Source organism: Canis lupus, chromosome X (assembly GCF_003254725.2).
Source record: "Canis lupus dingo isolate Sandy chromosome X, ASM325472v2, whole genome shotgun sequence".
Lineage (NCBI taxonomy): Eukaryota > Metazoa > Chordata > Mammalia > Carnivora > Canidae > Canis > Canis lupus.
In genome coordinates, this window is record NC_064281.1 from 120,213,738 (window position 1) to 120,230,685 (window position 16,948).

At 48.6% G+C, this 16,948-nt stretch overlaps 1 protein-coding gene across 6 annotated transcripts in view; it reads left to right on the plus strand.

Annotated features, from left to right (window-relative positions):
* PASD1 (PAS domain containing repressor 1) overlaps positions 1-14,302 on the plus strand; it is a 93,110-nt gene extending 78,808 nt beyond the window's left edge. For 4 of the 6 annotated variants that reach the window (XM_025460727.2, XM_025460730.2, XM_025460729.3 and 1 more), the window contains exons 10-17: positions 45-120; positions 4,137-4,263; positions 6,149-6,435; positions 8,958-9,140; positions 9,498-9,695; positions 10,073-10,353; positions 11,608-11,857; positions 13,585-14,302. In XM_025460727.2, coding sequence (XP_025316512.1) covers positions 45-120; positions 4,137-4,263; positions 6,149-6,435; positions 8,958-9,140; positions 9,498-9,695; positions 10,073-10,353; positions 11,608-11,857; positions 13,585-13,758 — 1,576 coding nt within the window. In that variant the 3' untranslated portion in view covers positions 13,759-14,302. The remainder of the gene's footprint in view (positions 1-44; positions 121-4,136; positions 4,264-6,148; positions 6,436-8,957; positions 9,141-9,497; positions 9,696-10,072; positions 10,354-11,607; positions 11,858-13,584) is intronic. The other 2 variants (XM_025460732.2, XM_025460733.2) reach the window with 2 other exon arrangements.
* The last annotated feature ends 2,646 nt before the right edge of the window (positions 14,303-16,948 follow it).

Consider the following 16,948-nt stretch of genomic DNA (forward strand, 5'->3'; position numbering starts at 1 on the left):
GCAAGCAAGATGTGCTTAGCATTTCTCTTTTCATCTCTTTATAGAATCCAAGGCCAAAGAAGAAGCTCTAGAATGGAATCGCTGCGTGCTGCTGAGTCTGTTGCTACTGGTGTTTCAGGCGTATGTACTTAAGAGAGCCATAGGGTGAATGGATGGATCCTTCTCCCTGTAATGTTAATTTTTTAGTTAATGTGTGTTGCCAATGTAAAAGGGTTTTAATTTAAAGAGGTAGCCCATATGGGCAGAGCACCTGAGTGGTGGTCTTAGGCTGCCATTTTGTAGCCATTTCTTAACTGGGAGCCAGTAACCTGTCATGCTTGTGTTAGGGAGCAAGAACGCCTTGTCCCCTTCAAGGCCCTTCTAGCCAGACTAAGAATCAAATTGACATGAGACAGTTTAATGGAAGAAAATTAAATTTAATAGCATACATAGAGGAAACCCACACAGACAATGGAAATTTCAAAGAAGTCAAGCAGAAGGAGATCTGTATGTCATTCTGAACTAAGGAAAAGGAGATAGGGGTCTGGGACTTCAAAGGGAAGGAATGCAATCCTCAGGAAGAATGAAAAAGAGTAAATGGTACACAAACAGTGGGGCACAGAGAGGCCTTTGATCAGACAGGCCTTGTTACGTCACCCTCCCTAGTTCGTAGGTATAATGGTACATGGTGAGAGCTCTCTTCCTGGAGCAGGGCCTCTGCCTAAATTCTTTTAGGCAGTTGTCAGGCAGGGAAAGAGCTTTTCCTGAATATGCTGGGTTTTGATTGCTTTTTTAATTCAAAATAATCTTCATGCAAAGTGGCCCATCTTGGGTCATCCTGCCCTGGTCTCCCAACACTTGGAATGTCCCCGTCATACATTTTTAAAAATTAAGCTCGGGTCTGTGCCATCAATCATGATCTTTTTGACGTGCAAATACATTTCCTGACGTGCCTGCTGCAGTAGGCTAATGTGAGTAGACTCATGGCACGGCATCATCCCTTCATGGGCAGAACCCAGCCTCTCATTAGCCTACATTGTCCTCATTCTTTTCCTAAGCCACAGAATGGATCATCCATTTACCCATTCACCAGATGTCACTAGAGAGAATCTTATAGGGCTGGACATTAATAGAAATATGGAACCTGGATTTGCACTCAGTGATCTGAAACTCTAGTCTGGGAGAGAAGATTAAAGTGCAAGAAAAAGGGCATAGAGCAGAAAAAGCCTCTCAGAAAGCCTTCCCTATGGACAGTCTTCCACCTTACCTTCCACTCCCTGGGTCCCTGTGACCCAGTTGCTGCGCTGGTGGTGCTGCAGAGAGAAAGATGGCCTAGACGTCAGAAGATAAGGGTCAGTTCTTGATTCTGCCATTTACCATTTTTGTGACCTGGGGAAAGTTATTTGCCTGGGGAGAGTCTCTGTTTCCCTATCAGTAAAAGGGAAGTGATCATCTGCTAGGCTGTCTCACCTGAACGTAACCTCCCTTATCAGTGTATTTTCTGTATTCCTGCAATAGAGTGAAGCTTCTGTGAGAGCAGGGGCTGTGTCGTTCATCAGCCTAGCCCCAGATCTCTTGAACAAGGTTTGCCACACATAAGAGGTGCTCATAAATATTAGATGCACAGTGAATATTGTATGTTACAGCACTGTGTTATTTTTATAGCCCTCTTCAAATGTAAGATAAAGGTATTCCAAGAGCAGTATAGAGAGGTGGGTGGGTGGATTCTCACTTTGGCTTTCAGGCCTGCATGTGATTTTGTCTCAAAGGATTTCTGTGTCTCTGGGACTGTGCAGACAGCAGGTGTTTTTACTATTTAAGCTCTTCTGTAACATAGGAGATCCCGTGAGCACACATTTTAAATACAAAGTGCTGATTTTGTAACTGCATTTTCCAGCTATTGCTCATTGTAGGACAGCAGAACTTACCATCCCAAAATATGTCTCTGGCATCGGGATTCTTTTAGGCTGAATATTTTTAACAAAGTGCAAACACAGGAGAAGCTCAGAAGACTGAGTAAAAGTTAACGTTTTGTAAGAGACCTTTACATTTACAAGGGAAATCTCCCTTACAAGGGAAATCCTTCTTTTGTTAAGTGTGACTCCCTCTCTGTACCAGGAAGAGTAGAAAGACCTCTAAATCACTAGGAACTCATCAGTGGAGATTAAATGACTCAGATCTACATGACAATCTTACCCTATTACTTTGGTTCTCCTAGTTACCTCCCACAAGTGACTCCCTAACCCCAGCGTCGTCTTTTGTCTTTTTACCTGGAGATGGTGTCTAAGCTGACGGCTTTAGCCACCCTGAGCACTCACCCAGTATGCCTGGGTCTCTCCCATGTATGCAGGAGGGATGCCATGTTTGATTTTCTCCTGTTAGTCTCTCTGATGGAAGTTTCATTCTTAGAGCAGTCAGGAGAACCTTGTAGATAACAAGCCACTTGTATGTAGATGAAACTTTCTGAAGACAGTACCTCTGCTTAACCTAACACTGTTCAAAGAAGTATGAAGTCGACGAAATGAGGTAGAAAAAGGCTATTTTCAGCAGAGCAGTGTTCTGTTTATATACAAACTAATTGCAGTTAGGCCAGGAAAAGAGGCCAGCACATCCACAGACCTCTGGCCATCCGTCTAGCATCTATGCTGCTGACAACGTTACTTCATCAGTCAGACAACAAATATTCACCTTGGGTCTGTAATGTATAATGTGTGAGCAGTTCAGAGTCCTTCAGTGTAATGTGTCTTGAGGAAAGCTGGGCTTTAAATACCTCACTTTATAAACTTTTAAAACCTAAGTAATTATAACATGGAAAGGTATTTTTTTTAAAGAAACCCATAATGGCTTAGTGAATTTATGTTAGGCTAAATAAAACATCTGAACACACAAAAATGGACATCTTAGTCAACATCTGAGTATGCACATTTCTACTGAAACTCATCCACGAAGCAAGGACTAGTGAGTTAATTGATATGTGACTATGATAAAAAGCAGGAGGAGGAGGACAGGGAAAGAAAGGTAATATCCCATCTCATTGAATACTGCCCCACCAGCATATCTTTCTCAATAATGAAAAGACTGTCCCGTCTCCAGCTACACGTTGCTTATTTTAAGGAGTATAAAACACAGTGCACTTGAACAGGGAGCTTGCGCAATGTCCTGCTGTTGAAATCTTGGGATTTGATCTTGGCCAGTGTGTTCCCACAAACAGGTTCCCTGTAGAAAAATCGGCATGGATCCATGTCTTAATCCAGTCTGGAAACAAAACAAATCAAAGCCCAAGCGCTAAAATTTTCAGCAGAGATGTAAAAGATTCCATCGCTAAACCAGGTACTTATGTGAGCAGTGAGCTGCAGACTGCTCAAAAGGATCCAGGTGTGAAGGAAGTAGAAGTGGATCAGTGGGCTAGGAATAGGATGTGTACAATTGAAAGGAGCAGACGGCTTAAATGGAGGAAGCCTGGCTAGGGAAGAGAGTGCTGGGTTTGAAGTCATTGGACCCTTTCACTCTGCTCCTGCCTTACTGTGTGACCTTGTCCTCTCTGACACCGTCAAAGGGGGAGGTTGCTCTCCAGGGCCATTTCCATCTCAGCATCCCTATGGTAAAGATGTCTTGGGTAGTAATACTTCCAACTTTGACCTGGATTGAAGACATGGAGTTAGTCGTTAAGCAGCTTGCATCTGACCTTTCCTTGCTCTCAGCGCGGGCTGCCCATGCAGAAGCGGTGGAGAAAAAGCCCCACTGGTGGCCGTGCCCTTCTCCCGCGGCCTGGTCAGCATCCTACCAACACCTGTGAAAGGAATATGTGTGTGTGTGTGTGTGTGTGTGTGTGTGCCCACGTGCGCATGCCACGGCCTTCAAATGGAACACCGTTTTCTTCTGCTTGTGCTTTCAGCACATTTGTACTCTGTTTATTTTCTCAGTTTTGCCAGCGTATAGCATGTGGCACCCATAATCCCTGCTTGTTATTACCTTCTAATAATATTTTTCAAGGACATGTTTCATGATGGTTTTGTTTAGGTGTTCACTTGGTAGGAGCAGTGTTGGAAATTGTGATGTGAAATGCGTCCAAGTTTGTGTTCTGCCCGAGTTTCCTGTTGTTTATATATCTGTCTCCAAAATGACATGTTCTCTTCTCCTCTTTGGGAAATTCTCAGGATCAGGCCAGTATTGTCACGGTCAAGCAGTATGGACTACAGGAGTCTGTTCAGATAATCAAGATACAGTCTGATACATCTTACAACTCCAGCATATCTTCCCTGGAAAGCACAGCAATATCTCCAGGTAGGTACATTTGGACACTCGGATAGGGATTATCAGAAGAAAAATTGTGGCCCACAGGGTAGGTCTGGTTTTTCAGAGGAAGAGAATGTTCTGTTCATAATGGTGTGAATTCACAAGAGTGAGCTTTCTTCATCTTCTGTAAGCTTTTTGAGATGATGATTTGAGAGCAATGAAAGTGAATGTCTCATCAAAGGTTCGAGTGCTTGGGAGTGGTATTACTCTGTCCCATTAAAATTTAATCTTCTAAAGATTGGTGCTGGAGCTCAGTCCTTGGGGGAGTAGCATCTTATCTCTTTGTACTCATGCAGTCTTCACTGCTGTGCCATAGTGGTTGCAGTCCAAAGAAACCTGTTGTCTTAAAAAACTGTACTATAAGAAGAATTTTTACAAAAGGCCAAAAATGATGGTCTCTCAGAAACGGTGATATTTATTATGTAAGTTTCAATATTAAAGACATTTCATAAATATAATTGTATAAATAATACCAAACTTGAAGCAGTGCTGGATGCATAATGCAGATCATGTCCTTGGATTCCTGACCTTAGCATAGAGTCTTTGTATTGTGGAATTTTCATATATAGAATTAATACCTCTAGCTTTAAATATCCAAATTAACAACTCTTATGTTATTGCTATCCATTTCAAACTTTGCCTAAAAAAATTCCTTTCAAAACAGTTGATTTGTGGAGGGGGATATCTGTGAACCCGTGGTTGTGATTTCCCAAACATGTAAGAGCAAATTTAGTTTTAAATTTGCACACACACAAAAAAAATAAATAAAAAATAAAAAATAAATAAATTTGCACACAGTAAACTTCACTCTTTGGGATGTACACTTCTGTGGGTTTGACAAAGGTAGAGAGTCCTGCACCTGCCACCACAGTACCGAACAGAACAGTGCTGTCATGCCCAGATTCCCCTGTGTTGTCTCTTTGAACTTCAACCCTGTCTCTCATCCACTGGCAGCCATTGGTCTGTATTCCATCTCTGGTTTTCTTTTTCCAGAATGTCGTGTAAATGGCATCATGCAGTATCTTACTTTTTGGTTTGGCTTTGTTAACAGAATGCATTTAAGATTTATCCATGAGTCTTAATTCATGGATGAATGAATGGTTCATTCCTCTCTCCTTGCTTAGGAGTACTCAGTACTGCATCTTATGCAGTTTTAAAAATCCATTCATCTGCAGAAGGACATCTGGGTCGTTTTCATGTTTTTCAATGATTATATATAGAGCTACTACAGCCATTTGCAGAGAGGTTTTTTTTGTGTGAATACAAATGTTTAATTGACTTGGTTAAATTCCTGGGAGTGGGACAACTGGGTCATATGAAGCATGTGTGAAAGAAACTGCCAGAATCTTTTCCAAAATGACTTTGCCCTTGTGCATTTTTCAAATAATGTTCTTTACCTTGCTTTGGGGGTTGTTGAGGGAGAGTAATTTCTCAATACCTCCATCAGCATTCCAAGCACTACTGAGATCACCACATCTGAGGAACCTACTTTTTGGAAGTGATTTGTGATTAGGTTTGATTTGGTGTTACCAGTTGGAAGCTACCAAATTTCCAGAAGCATGGCCAGAAGAATTTTATAATGAGAAGACACTCAGCACGAATGGTTTGGGTACCTGCCCACTTGTGCTTGGGTGGGTAGAGGTAAAGTCAGACACTGCCTCCTTTTCCTTTCTTTTCAAATGTGAACAGATTTTTAAGGAATGTTCTGAATTATTCTTGGTACCCAGCACCTATAATCCTTAACATGCAATAAACCTGAACTCTCCTGTTTTTATGACTTGAAAAGAAAATAAAGAGAAATCTGTAAATCTCTTGGAGAATGTTGGTACTTCTGGTCTCTTGGTCATGCATTCTACTGTGCTTTCTTCTTCAGCTACATCATCTTTGCAGAGCTTTGAATTGGAATCGTCGTTGGAACAGATACATGATATGGATGATGCGGACCAGATGGAAAAGATGGAACAAGTAGATGAAGAGGAAGAGGTGGAATGGATGGTGGAGAAAAAAGTGGAGCAGAAGAGCCAGGTGGACCGGATGGAGAAGGATGACCAGCTGGACCAGGTGAAGAAGGAAGAGCAGCTGGACGAGATGAAGCAGGATGAGCAGCTGGAGCAGCAAGCCCTCTCACCCTCCACTGTGGCTGCTAACACCACTGACCAGGTACTTCTGGAAATGTTGCTCCATATGTTTGTCTGGACCACTAACTCTGCAAAGCCCTGAATTTCCAGTCTTGTGCTCAGGTCCACTTTGCTGAGAGCATCCCATTTTTATCACTATTTCTATCATACTGGATTTTCAGTCGCAGCTGAGAGTCCAGTGGACCCTCGGAAACAGGGAGGTTGGAGGTTCTTTAAGACAAAAATCTCTGTTCTCCTATTAATGTGAAATATGCAAAGACACTTTGGGTTTGAGAGGAAGTTTAGGCCAAATAGGAAGCTTACCCACTAAGAAAAGGCAATATTTTTAAGAGCTGTGTTCCTTATCACCTGTGAGGGGCTGCTGATCATCTCAGGGGCAGATGACTTTCCTGCCTGCCATACCAATGCCTCCCCACCACGTGCTAGGTTTCTCTGATGGAATTGTTATTAAGGTAGAAGCATGTTTCAGAATGTTAGGTGTATCCGACCTTCAAATGTCAGCACCAATGTATGGTCCGAGGCCAAATCAATGCAGTTGGATTAACTACTCTGTTGCTCTTCTATCCTCAAATTTGTGTACATTATTACAGATTTGGGCAATCATCTTTTATAATAGCAGGATTATTAAAATCAGGATTGGCAGGCAAGATAATGAGTTTATGGTCTGTTACGTGGAATCGTGTGCATTAATTAAGAGGCCTAAATGAGTCACTCCCTCTTCTATAAATGAGAAGAACTGAGGGCTAGAAGAAAGTTGTTTGAGTTTGGCCCCAGCAGTGACCTTGGCACATCCCCTAAGGCTGTTTCTCCATCTTGAAATGGTCAGCTTGCCTTGCAGGGATGTTAGGACTGCTATGAAAATGTTTTGAACAATTTAAAAAAATTTTCTGTAGAAACCCATTGTGTCCTGATTTACGTCTTTATTATCCCAAAAAAGGTGTGGTTCCCCTTTCACCATTGGCAAGTTTCTCTTCTGCTTTGAATGAATTCATAACTACACTTTAAATATAACCTTTGTTTAAAATAGCATAACCAGCAATGAGTGTGGGTAGTACAACTCTGCCCATGGTAGCGTATTGGGCTTATTTTGGGGTGCCATGGATTGATGGACTGTCATGTATCCAGAAGATGGAGACCAGGATGGAAAGAGGCTAGGAAATGTCATGTTGTCAGTGATGGGATGGTAGTCACAGTGGAAGGTTCTGGAGGAGGGAGACTGGCAGGGGACAGGATGGCCTGATCCAAGTAGCTACGTGGCTGTCACGCTCCTGAAGTGGAAGACGAGTCTCCAGTGGATCCAACCAGGGTGGAGATCTAGCACCTCAGGGTAGGCAGCTTCCCATGCCCCTCAAGAAAGCCTTTCTCAGATGGATTAGGTCACTTCCCCCAGGTGGTGAGCTTTCTTTCCTTTAATGGGCCGGTCTGAGACAGGCTTGGGAGCTCATCTGCCAGGGACAGCAGAGAAAACACTCCTGCTTGGAGGATGGGGAGGTGGATGTGATAACCTGGAAGGTTTGTCGCTTCCTGTCCTAAGTTTAGTGGTTTTCTTTGTTTGTTTTGTTTCTTTGGCTTGACAAATGCCCACTTTCTTATGTGAAAATCTATATACTTTATAGCCAAAGAAAGACAATTGGACAATTTTCAGTGGCTTAAACATACATGTATAATTTTTATTTCAAGTGCGAAAAACTGCTTGCATGTTTTTTTCCTCTGTGTCTTTTTAATAACTCAGCTGTGTGCTTCCATTAGCCATACAGGGTTGAAGGCCACAGTATGGTAGAATAGAGTCTTGTTTTTGTCCTCTAGCAGTCACGTGTCTATGACCTTCTCCTCATCACTAATATTGGGATGGTGGCTCCCTCATCTTGTTCATACACACAGTGCCTAGCCCAGATCACGGCAAATAATAGCTTTTACAGATTGTTCTTTCCCAAGAAACCTGCCTCTTTCCTCCACTTTCAGCCGGTCAGTTTGAGAAGCTGTGTCCACTCTCTTAATTTCTCTCAAATGTGTCCCTTTCTTTCTCTGTCTCCTTCCTTTTCTGTTTGAGGCCCCTGTTCCCTCTACCATAACTGTGTGTGGGTAGTACTCACTTTAGAGGACACTGGGCAGGTCAGATCCGTGAATTGCCTTGCAGTGCTTAGAAGAGTGTCTGGAACAAAAGAAGTGCCCTTTGAACCGTCTTCTTCCCGCCTGCTGATGGGGGCATCTGGTAGATGTTTCCCATATGTCTCATCTGTGATATGACCCACTGCGCTCTGACTCTTCCACTGAGGACTTTGGGCCTCACGCTTTGGGGCCAATGCCACAGCTTTATGTCCTGCGGAAAAACTCAGACTAAGTGATCCCCACTGATCCATTTCTGATCTCGACTTCCTGGGTTCTCTAACCTTCTCTTCAGACTCTCTAGTGATGAGTGCCTCAGGGAGTAGGGTGCCGGCGTTCTCATCCTTGGTCCTTCCAAATGTGGCAGTGAAACAGCATGGGAGGATTTGGAGAACTTGGTGTCCCTCTCCCTGAACCCCAGGCGATTCCTCCCCATAGCTGTCACAGCCACCATCAGCAATCACATCATACATCAACAAGCGGGAGCTGGAGCTGATGAAGAAGTTTAGGGAACAGCTAGAAGAGAAGACACAGATGCTGCAGGGCAACATCAAGAGCCAGCAGGATGCACTGGAAATGGTGAAGGAGCAGCTTCAGAGGATGCAGAGTTCTGGCTTTCAGGTCAGAGGCCAGTTCCACATAAGTGAGGGGCCAAAGGTAGAGGAGAGAGGGGGCCTTGACAGTTTTCAAGCAGTGAGTTATCAGGCTCTGCTCGCACTGACAGCAGCTGCACCGGGGCAGCACAGGATGTTTGCAAGATCTTCTGCAGGGACATACAGCTGTGCTCTTTGTCTCTTGGCTGTAAGGACTGAGGTGGGCCCAGCTAGGCCCTGGTGGTGGCAGATGGGGCTCCTGTGTAGCCACCGCTCCCCGGGGACCTGTCCCAGGGCAGTCCCACTCTGTGCCCAGCATGTCCTGTGACCTGACAACAGGTGTGGCCTCCACATGAGACCTTCATGGTGCTGTATGTCCTTCCAGATGCAGCCAACCACCTCACACCACCTTGCCACTCCTGAGTCCCAGTCTCTGGGGCCAGTGCCCAAGAAACAACGCACTGAGTGGATGAAGGGGCCCTTCTCAGATCTCAAGGAGTTCAAACTTTCGTCTGGTTCATGTTCTTCCCGCTCTTTCAAATGCCCTCAGGAGCTTCAGGAGCCTTGCAACACCCTGAACCAGGTATGGACAGTCTGTTTCAAGTGTGGGGCTGAAAGGAGATTTCATTTTCATACACACTGGGGCTCACCTGGTTCTCCTGAGGGGGTAGTGGCTGCTCACTTGGCTGTAATTTGCTTTCCTGAGATAAAAATCTTGGTGAACGAGACCCTGACATGCATGCCCAGGTATGCGTACCTGTGCTCCAGATAGTAGTGTCCGGCAGCTGGGAGTGTGGCTGCAACTCGTGGCCACACGGATGCGTAGATGTCACCCTGACCTCACTTGGAGGTCCGGGGTCGCTGTCGTCTTCCACTCTGGGCACACAGAGGCGGGAGGGTTCGGTCGGTTTCTGGAGGGCCCTTGCGGGCACTGAGGTCCTTCCATCTGTCTTTCTGAAGGCATCACTGCAGGCGCAGGTCCCATACGTGCAGCAACAGTTCCAGCAGGTGCACGAGCGGCATACACAGCAGCCCCAGCAGCATCATACGCTGCTGGGAAACCACACGCTGCAGGTCCACTTGCAGGGCCAGGCCAACGTGGCAATGCCCCTCTACGAGGAGCCGATGACATTCATGCAGACCCAGCCCACCGTCCTTCCCGTCCAGCTCGTAGCTGGACAGCAGCCCTCTGGCTACTATCAAAATGAAACCCTGAGGGGCACCGAAGGTAACAGTCATAGGTAAGGAGGGTGTGGGACGGTGATAAGGGCTCTGGTCCCTGCTTTCCTCTCATGTCTGGACGCTGTGCCTGAGACCATAAGTGACTTGCCCACAGGGCATCAGATGCCCCTCCCCATCAGAGGCTGGGCATTTCCACCCGCCTTGCTCTGGGGCTACCGGCCGCCATCTCCACGTGCACAGTGCATGGCCAAACACGCGCTGGTGGAACACAGGAGTCTCTGTGAATATAGGAGGCTGAGATAAGGATGCTCCCAGGCTAGGGAATCGGCACACAGATGTTAAAATGGCTTAGCTCCGTCCTCCCAAGCCCTGTCTCATGACACAGGGTGCGTATAGCAAAGTCTCAAATGCCTGTCGCTGAACGACTCCTGGGCTCCCAGTTTTCATCTCCTGCTTCACTGTGGCCTAGTGATCACAACAGACCAGACGAAGGGGTCTCTATAGCGTTGACAATCTATGAGGGAAGTGGGTGTGAAACAGTTGCTAGATGGCTGTTGGATTCCAAAACACTAAGATCACAGAAGGACTAAGTTTGAGGACCCGAACACATTTTCTGCTCAATGATAAAAGTCTGTGGTCCCAAATACCCGAAAGAGAAGGCTCTGCTCAACAATGAAGGGGTTGTATGCCACATGCTTGGGGCCCAGTAAATGTTTTTGAATGAATGCCAGCTGTCTGAGTGGGCCTTCCAGAACTTTCCAAAGGTCCTTCGGGGCCTCCCTATAGGATCAGTGACCCTAATCCGTCTGGTGGGTGGGTCGGTGCCACGTTTCCCGCTGGCCTGATCATCAGAATCCACTGGAGGAGCCTGTGGAAAGTACGGATTCAGAAGTCCCGATTTATTCCAAGAGCCTCAGGCATAGGGTTGTAGAGAGAGCCCTGGGTTTGCAGGCAGGAACTGGCCCAGCAGCCCCTTTCAGCTCTTAGCGCCTTCAGCAACAAAGGGCAAGTCACTGACTTTGGGTGGGTGAAGTGACTTGCACAAGGCCCCAGAGCTCACCTTTGTGGCAGAATCAGGACCGTCCAGGTAAAACCAATAAAACCACTTGAGACAAAGACTAATTTATCTCAATCTTGCCAAGCACTTGACTCTGGCAAGTGGGATCTTAATTCGGGCAAAGTGAGAGTACAAACCAGCGAATCCTGATTTAGCCACCGAAATCAAATGTGCCCTCAGCACCTATTGACGGGCGAGGCTGTGGGTCCCGGGTCAGTGTTCCCAGATCCATGTCACTGTAACGTGTTTCTTTTAGTTTCCTTCCTATGGAGCAGCAGGGTGTGTCCAGGGATCCGCAGCCAATGGTGTACAACCCAAGCTGTATAACCAGCTTTCGTCGGTCTCCCGTAAATCCTGAGTCCACCTTAATCACCTTGGAGACCCCGCAGGATTACATCCAACTTTGGCAACAGCCACCAGATTCACAGCATCACCTCTACCTGCAAGTGAATACTTGGCCTTCCAGGGAGCAGACCACCATGCAGGACCAAGCCACCTGGCCCCAGGTATTCCATTCCTTTCTCCTCTGCCCCCCAGCCCAGGTCAAGGCATTCTGCACGGAGAATGTCCTGTCACCTGACCAGCATGGGCCCCTTCCCCGAAAGGCACACACCACAGGAGTCCGCTCTGTGTGTGAAATCCAGATTTCAAAGCTCAGTAAATTTGAGGGTGGTTGCTTGTATGATGGCGGCACACACACCGTTGAGTAAAAAGATTCCCTTTAAGTTTCCATGAAAAAGCGAGCTGTCCTCATGAATGTTAAATGCAATCTGCTGTAAACACTCCTCAAGCATGTGTTACCTGGGCAGAGTGGGTCATGCCGTATACTGCGCTCATTGCCCGAGCCCAGGCCCCTTTCTGAACTTGTGGATCGTTAGTTCTACAAAATCCAGGGCCTAGAGTGGGTGTGTTTCCTTGTGCTGAAAAATAAACCAACGGTTCTTGTATGGAATGTGCTTGGTATTCATTCACAGGGTGCTCCATGTATCACAGGGCGGACCCCACCTCGGGGACCATCTGCAATGGTCATGTTTCAGGTTGGCAGCTGGTCCAGATGGCAGTCACATACTGGCTTTTGCTCCCAGATACACCCCCAGCAAGCCCCCCTTGGGACCATAGACTCTCCATCTGACTATAACACTTAGAAAGGGTGTTTTGATTCTGGCTTTAGAGATCTTAATGGAGCCTAACCTCTGATTTTTAAAACTAACAACAATGAGAAAAACAAAACCCCAGGAGGCTAAGGCAGATTGAGGGAGTTTGGATATTTTAAATGGCTAAAGGTGTGATTATTTTCACATACACACCTTGACCAGCTGGACTGCCAGTCCTCCAGAAAGTTGATCCACCACAGGGCCTGCCCACACGAAGAGACCAGATGCTCAGTGGACCTATGGTTCAGTTCCCAAGGCAGACTCTGGTGAAGCCCTTCATCTGGATGAGCCCTTAGAAGCAGAGCCAAGACTAAGCTGGGCAGATATCCCAAGGGAGTGGAGAAGGGGGGACCCCTGGAAGGTGGTTGCAAGAGTGCAGTGGAGCAGCCACGGGTGGGACCGTGTGAGAGCTTCTTTGTCCACAAGACTTCAGTGGCTCCCCACACTCTGCCCTGACTCGTTTCCACTGTTCCCTGGGCCCTCCCACTCCCTGGGGCCCCAGACACATCTGCTCCTTCTGTTCCTCTGTCTTCTCTTCCACCCCCTGGGTTCCACTTGTTGAACCCAGCCAAAGGGGTCCTTCCTATTCAAATGGAAGACTCCCTGGGCTTACTCTTCGTAATACCACCTTTGTGTCTGCCCCTGCTCCCCACTGTACAGCTCAGAGTGAGTGGTTGTTACCTTTCCCAGCACATTCTTCAAGTAAGCCAGACAGCTGCTGAGTAGGCTCAGTGTGGAAGTTACTAGGTTGAGCAGAGTAAGAGCAAGGTCCAAGGGTAGGAGCAGGGAGAGACCTTCCGAGCCCTCGGTGAGCCCCGGCTGGCAGGGAATCTGGGCTGGGGAGGGCCAGACATGGAACCCAAAGGCATGAAGATAACTGTGGGGGAGCCCGTGGCTACTCTTGCTGTTCTTTAAGGCAAGATGCTGTTGGAAGACAGAGTGGAGAGGAGAGGAACGCCAGGGTCCCCAGCTATGCCTTCTCCCAGCACCGTGTAAGGCTGTGCTCCAAAGAGCTGTGGCTCAGCAGCTTGCTGACTCTGACTAGAGGGAGTGTCTCACTCTGTCCTCCTTTTTCTCAGCAGGTGGCAGCTCTTGAGGCAGGTTCAGAGGCTTTCCAGGACCCTGCCAGATATACACCAGGCCAAATGAGCTATTTCATGTCCATGGAACAGTCCTCCTTGGACCAGCGCCAGCGCCAGCACCAGCACCAGCACCAGCACCAGCACCAGCGGTACTATCGTACCGAACCTTGAGAGAAGAGGGGCAGACAGGCCAATGAGGCCTGCATGGCCAGGGGATTCCAAGGTTCAGAGTCCCCTGAGCAGGGATTGGGGGGTGGGGGGATTTTCTTTTCTTTCCTTATAAGTTCTGTTTGCAATTGTTTGAGCACAGCCTGTTTCTTGAAAGTTGTGTCACAGAGGCAGCCTGTGGCCCCAGTGTGCTAATGTGTGACAACAGCCCCGCTACAGCCCCCACCCTTCCTGGCCTGGCACATGTGTGTTTCTCCACGGGCCGGCAGGCTGCCAAATCTGCTTAAGTTCAAATACCTTTTTTTCTGCCAAGAAACATTCTCCAGCATGGGTTGCCATCTAATAGGAAGCTGTCCTGTACTAAAGCCCCAGAAGGTCCAAAGCCTTGGTCTTGATGGCCAAGCCCTGCATCTCCTTCACAGTCGTGTTGGGGAAACCACAGGGAACAGCAATCCAGTGGTGGGAAGCTAAAATCAGATGAACATAGGTGCTTTGTACTGAAATAATCACAGCTCCAGTGCTTAATAAAAATCGTCTTTCATTGCAACTCTCTGTGAACTTGTGATTGACTTCTGGGACCCAGAAATGATAGAGGCTACCCACTCCATGCAGACCGTGCTCTGCCTCATGTATCACCTCCAAGGTGAGCCTGGATGCTTTGCTTGCCTGTTCCTTCTCTCCTGCCTATAGCTTTTCCTCCAGGGTGGACTTCCTGGAGGAGAAGTGATTTGTTCTCTGGCCAAACGCCAAATAGAGCATTGTCCCAGCTATCTTCACAGGGGACAAGGAGGGGGGAGGGGGCACTTGGATAACCCTATCAGAAGTCTTCCTGAGCCTTTAACGTCCATCATAAGAGTGAGTCATTGCTGGAATCAGGCAAAGGAACCCCCCCTCCGAGTCTCCAATGACAAGTGAAAGGGGGCACATGAGGCCCCAGGCCCACGGGAAGATTTTGGCACTCCTCGGGAAACCTGATCTCTATCAGGGTGGTATGGACTGAATGTGTCCCTCTCGCATTCCGATATTGTAGCCCGACCCCACAATGTGATGGTATTCGAAGGTGGGGCCCTTGGCAGGTGCTTGGGTGTAGGTGAGGTCATGAGGGTGGGACTCTCACAATAGAATCAGTGCCCTCGTAAGAGGAGCCACAGAGAGCTTGCTCCCCCTCTCGCCTTGTGTGCACCTAGAGGTGCTATCAGCCCAAAGGAATATGGTGGCTACCTACAAGCCAAGAGAAGACATATCAGAATAAAACTTAGATCGCTGGAATCTTCATGTGGGACTTCCATCCTCCAGAACTGTGAGAAACAAAGAAAGGCCTTTGGTTGGAGCCCCCCATCTGTGGCACTTTGTGATGGCAGCCTGAGCTGACCAAGACACAGGGGCTGTTGGCTTCTTGGCATGTGCCTTGGGAAGGAGCAGCTGAAGGCTCACTTGCAAGAGTCCCTCCTGGGCCCACGGTGTTGAGCAGGGGCACAACGTTTGCAAGAACCAGCTTTCTTGGGCTGCCCCACAGAGACGGAAACAGAGAGGCCAGGGCCAGTCTTGACACCCACCTTGACTCTGGAGAATCAAGAATCAGAATTGGAAGTGGAGACGGGCATCCTGGGGATGTTGGCAGGAACCCCGTGGCCTCCTGCACTGGCAGCTGCCTCTTTTGTTCAGGAGGCCGCCTTCCCCCTCCTGCCAGATAGTGCAGGAAGGACCCCACATGTCCACACCACGCTGTGGTGGAGAGGCTGCGAGGGAGCGAGAGGCTGCGCTGGCGTGCAGATTGGCCCGGGCTCAGAGGCCGGGAGCTGTCTGGTGGAGCGTGAATGGGTAGCGGGTGGCACTTGGCACTGCAGGCCCCCTCAGGCTACCGAGTCAGCTGAGCACGGGGCAGGCTCGGGCTTACTGTGGAGCTCCCAGAGCTGCACCTGCTGTTTCCAACAGGAAAAGGATTTTGTCCTGCCTCGTTTCTGCCTGTACACGTCCAGGCAGGCCCTAAGAATGGCACACTCCCGCGAGACCCAGCTGACGCCCTGTTCTGCCCTGGACAAGTCACTTAAGCTCTTTGAGCCTCAGTTTCTCCATCTGAAAAACAGGGGCTGGAAGAGACTTCGGGAAAGACACCATAAAAGCTGATGACGCTGGAGGCACTTGGTTGGGCTTACTGGTTGGATTCAGGTCTCGAGTGTGCCTGGCGGGGCCAGGACTGGTCTGAGCCCGCCCACCTTACTCAGCCTTCACCACCCCCTGGATTTCAGACAAGGACCCTGAACTGGGAAGGTCTGCGGTTACCTTAGGCTGTGCTTCAGTCAACTCCTTAGCTCTTGGCTCAGCCCCAGGATGAGGTGGCCTGAGGGTCAGAGGGGCAGGCTGCCTGGGTCTGCTCTTGCCCAGACACCCCCACAGGAAGAGCTATAAGGACATCCCATTTTAGGGTGGAACGGGGGCCCCAAATCCCAGAACCAGCGCTCACATGCAGAACGGTCGGCTGTCAGTGTGTTCTGTGTATTACTGAAGGCAAACCGTGGTGAGGGATTCCTGTGCAGCCCCTCTGGCAGTTGCGGGCTGTCCCTGCTCCAAGGCGTTCCTGCTTCCCCTGGCCGAGGCCTTGGGCTTGGGCTCTAAGTGGGGCCGGCTGGTACTTACCTTTTGGCTCGTTTTCCCGGGCGTGAGAGCTAATTGCCCTAGCTCCAGAGGGTGTCCTGCTGATCGCAGCCAGGGAGAAAGCTGTGTGCTCGCAGGCTTTGCAGGGGGCAGGGCTGGCCCGCGGGGAGGAGGGCAGGACAGCCTGAGGGCGAGGGGTGGCTGGTGTTCCTTCAGCAACAATGGAATCAGAAGCAGGCATGAACTGAGGGGTGAGGCCTCAGGCAGACAGAAGTTCGGGCAAGACTTGAGTCAAGAACACAGGTCCCAGAAGGAGCTTCTATGGCCAGGCCTCAAACTGGAAAGACCGACGGCCGTCCTCGTGCTCTGTGCTCAACTAAACTGGTCCAGGAGGCTCTGGGGAGTTTGAGCTGTTTCCCCAGCAGCCCAAGGGTCCGCAGATCCAGTGGAAGGTGGACTCCAAAGGCAAAGCAGGTCTTGCTCCCAGGATATCCCCCCACACCCCCACACCCCAGGCTCAGCTGCCTGGGTGGCCCCCAAGAGGCAGTGGCTCTGTGCTTCGGCCCCTGGCCACACTTTCCTCACTGGCTGGCCTACA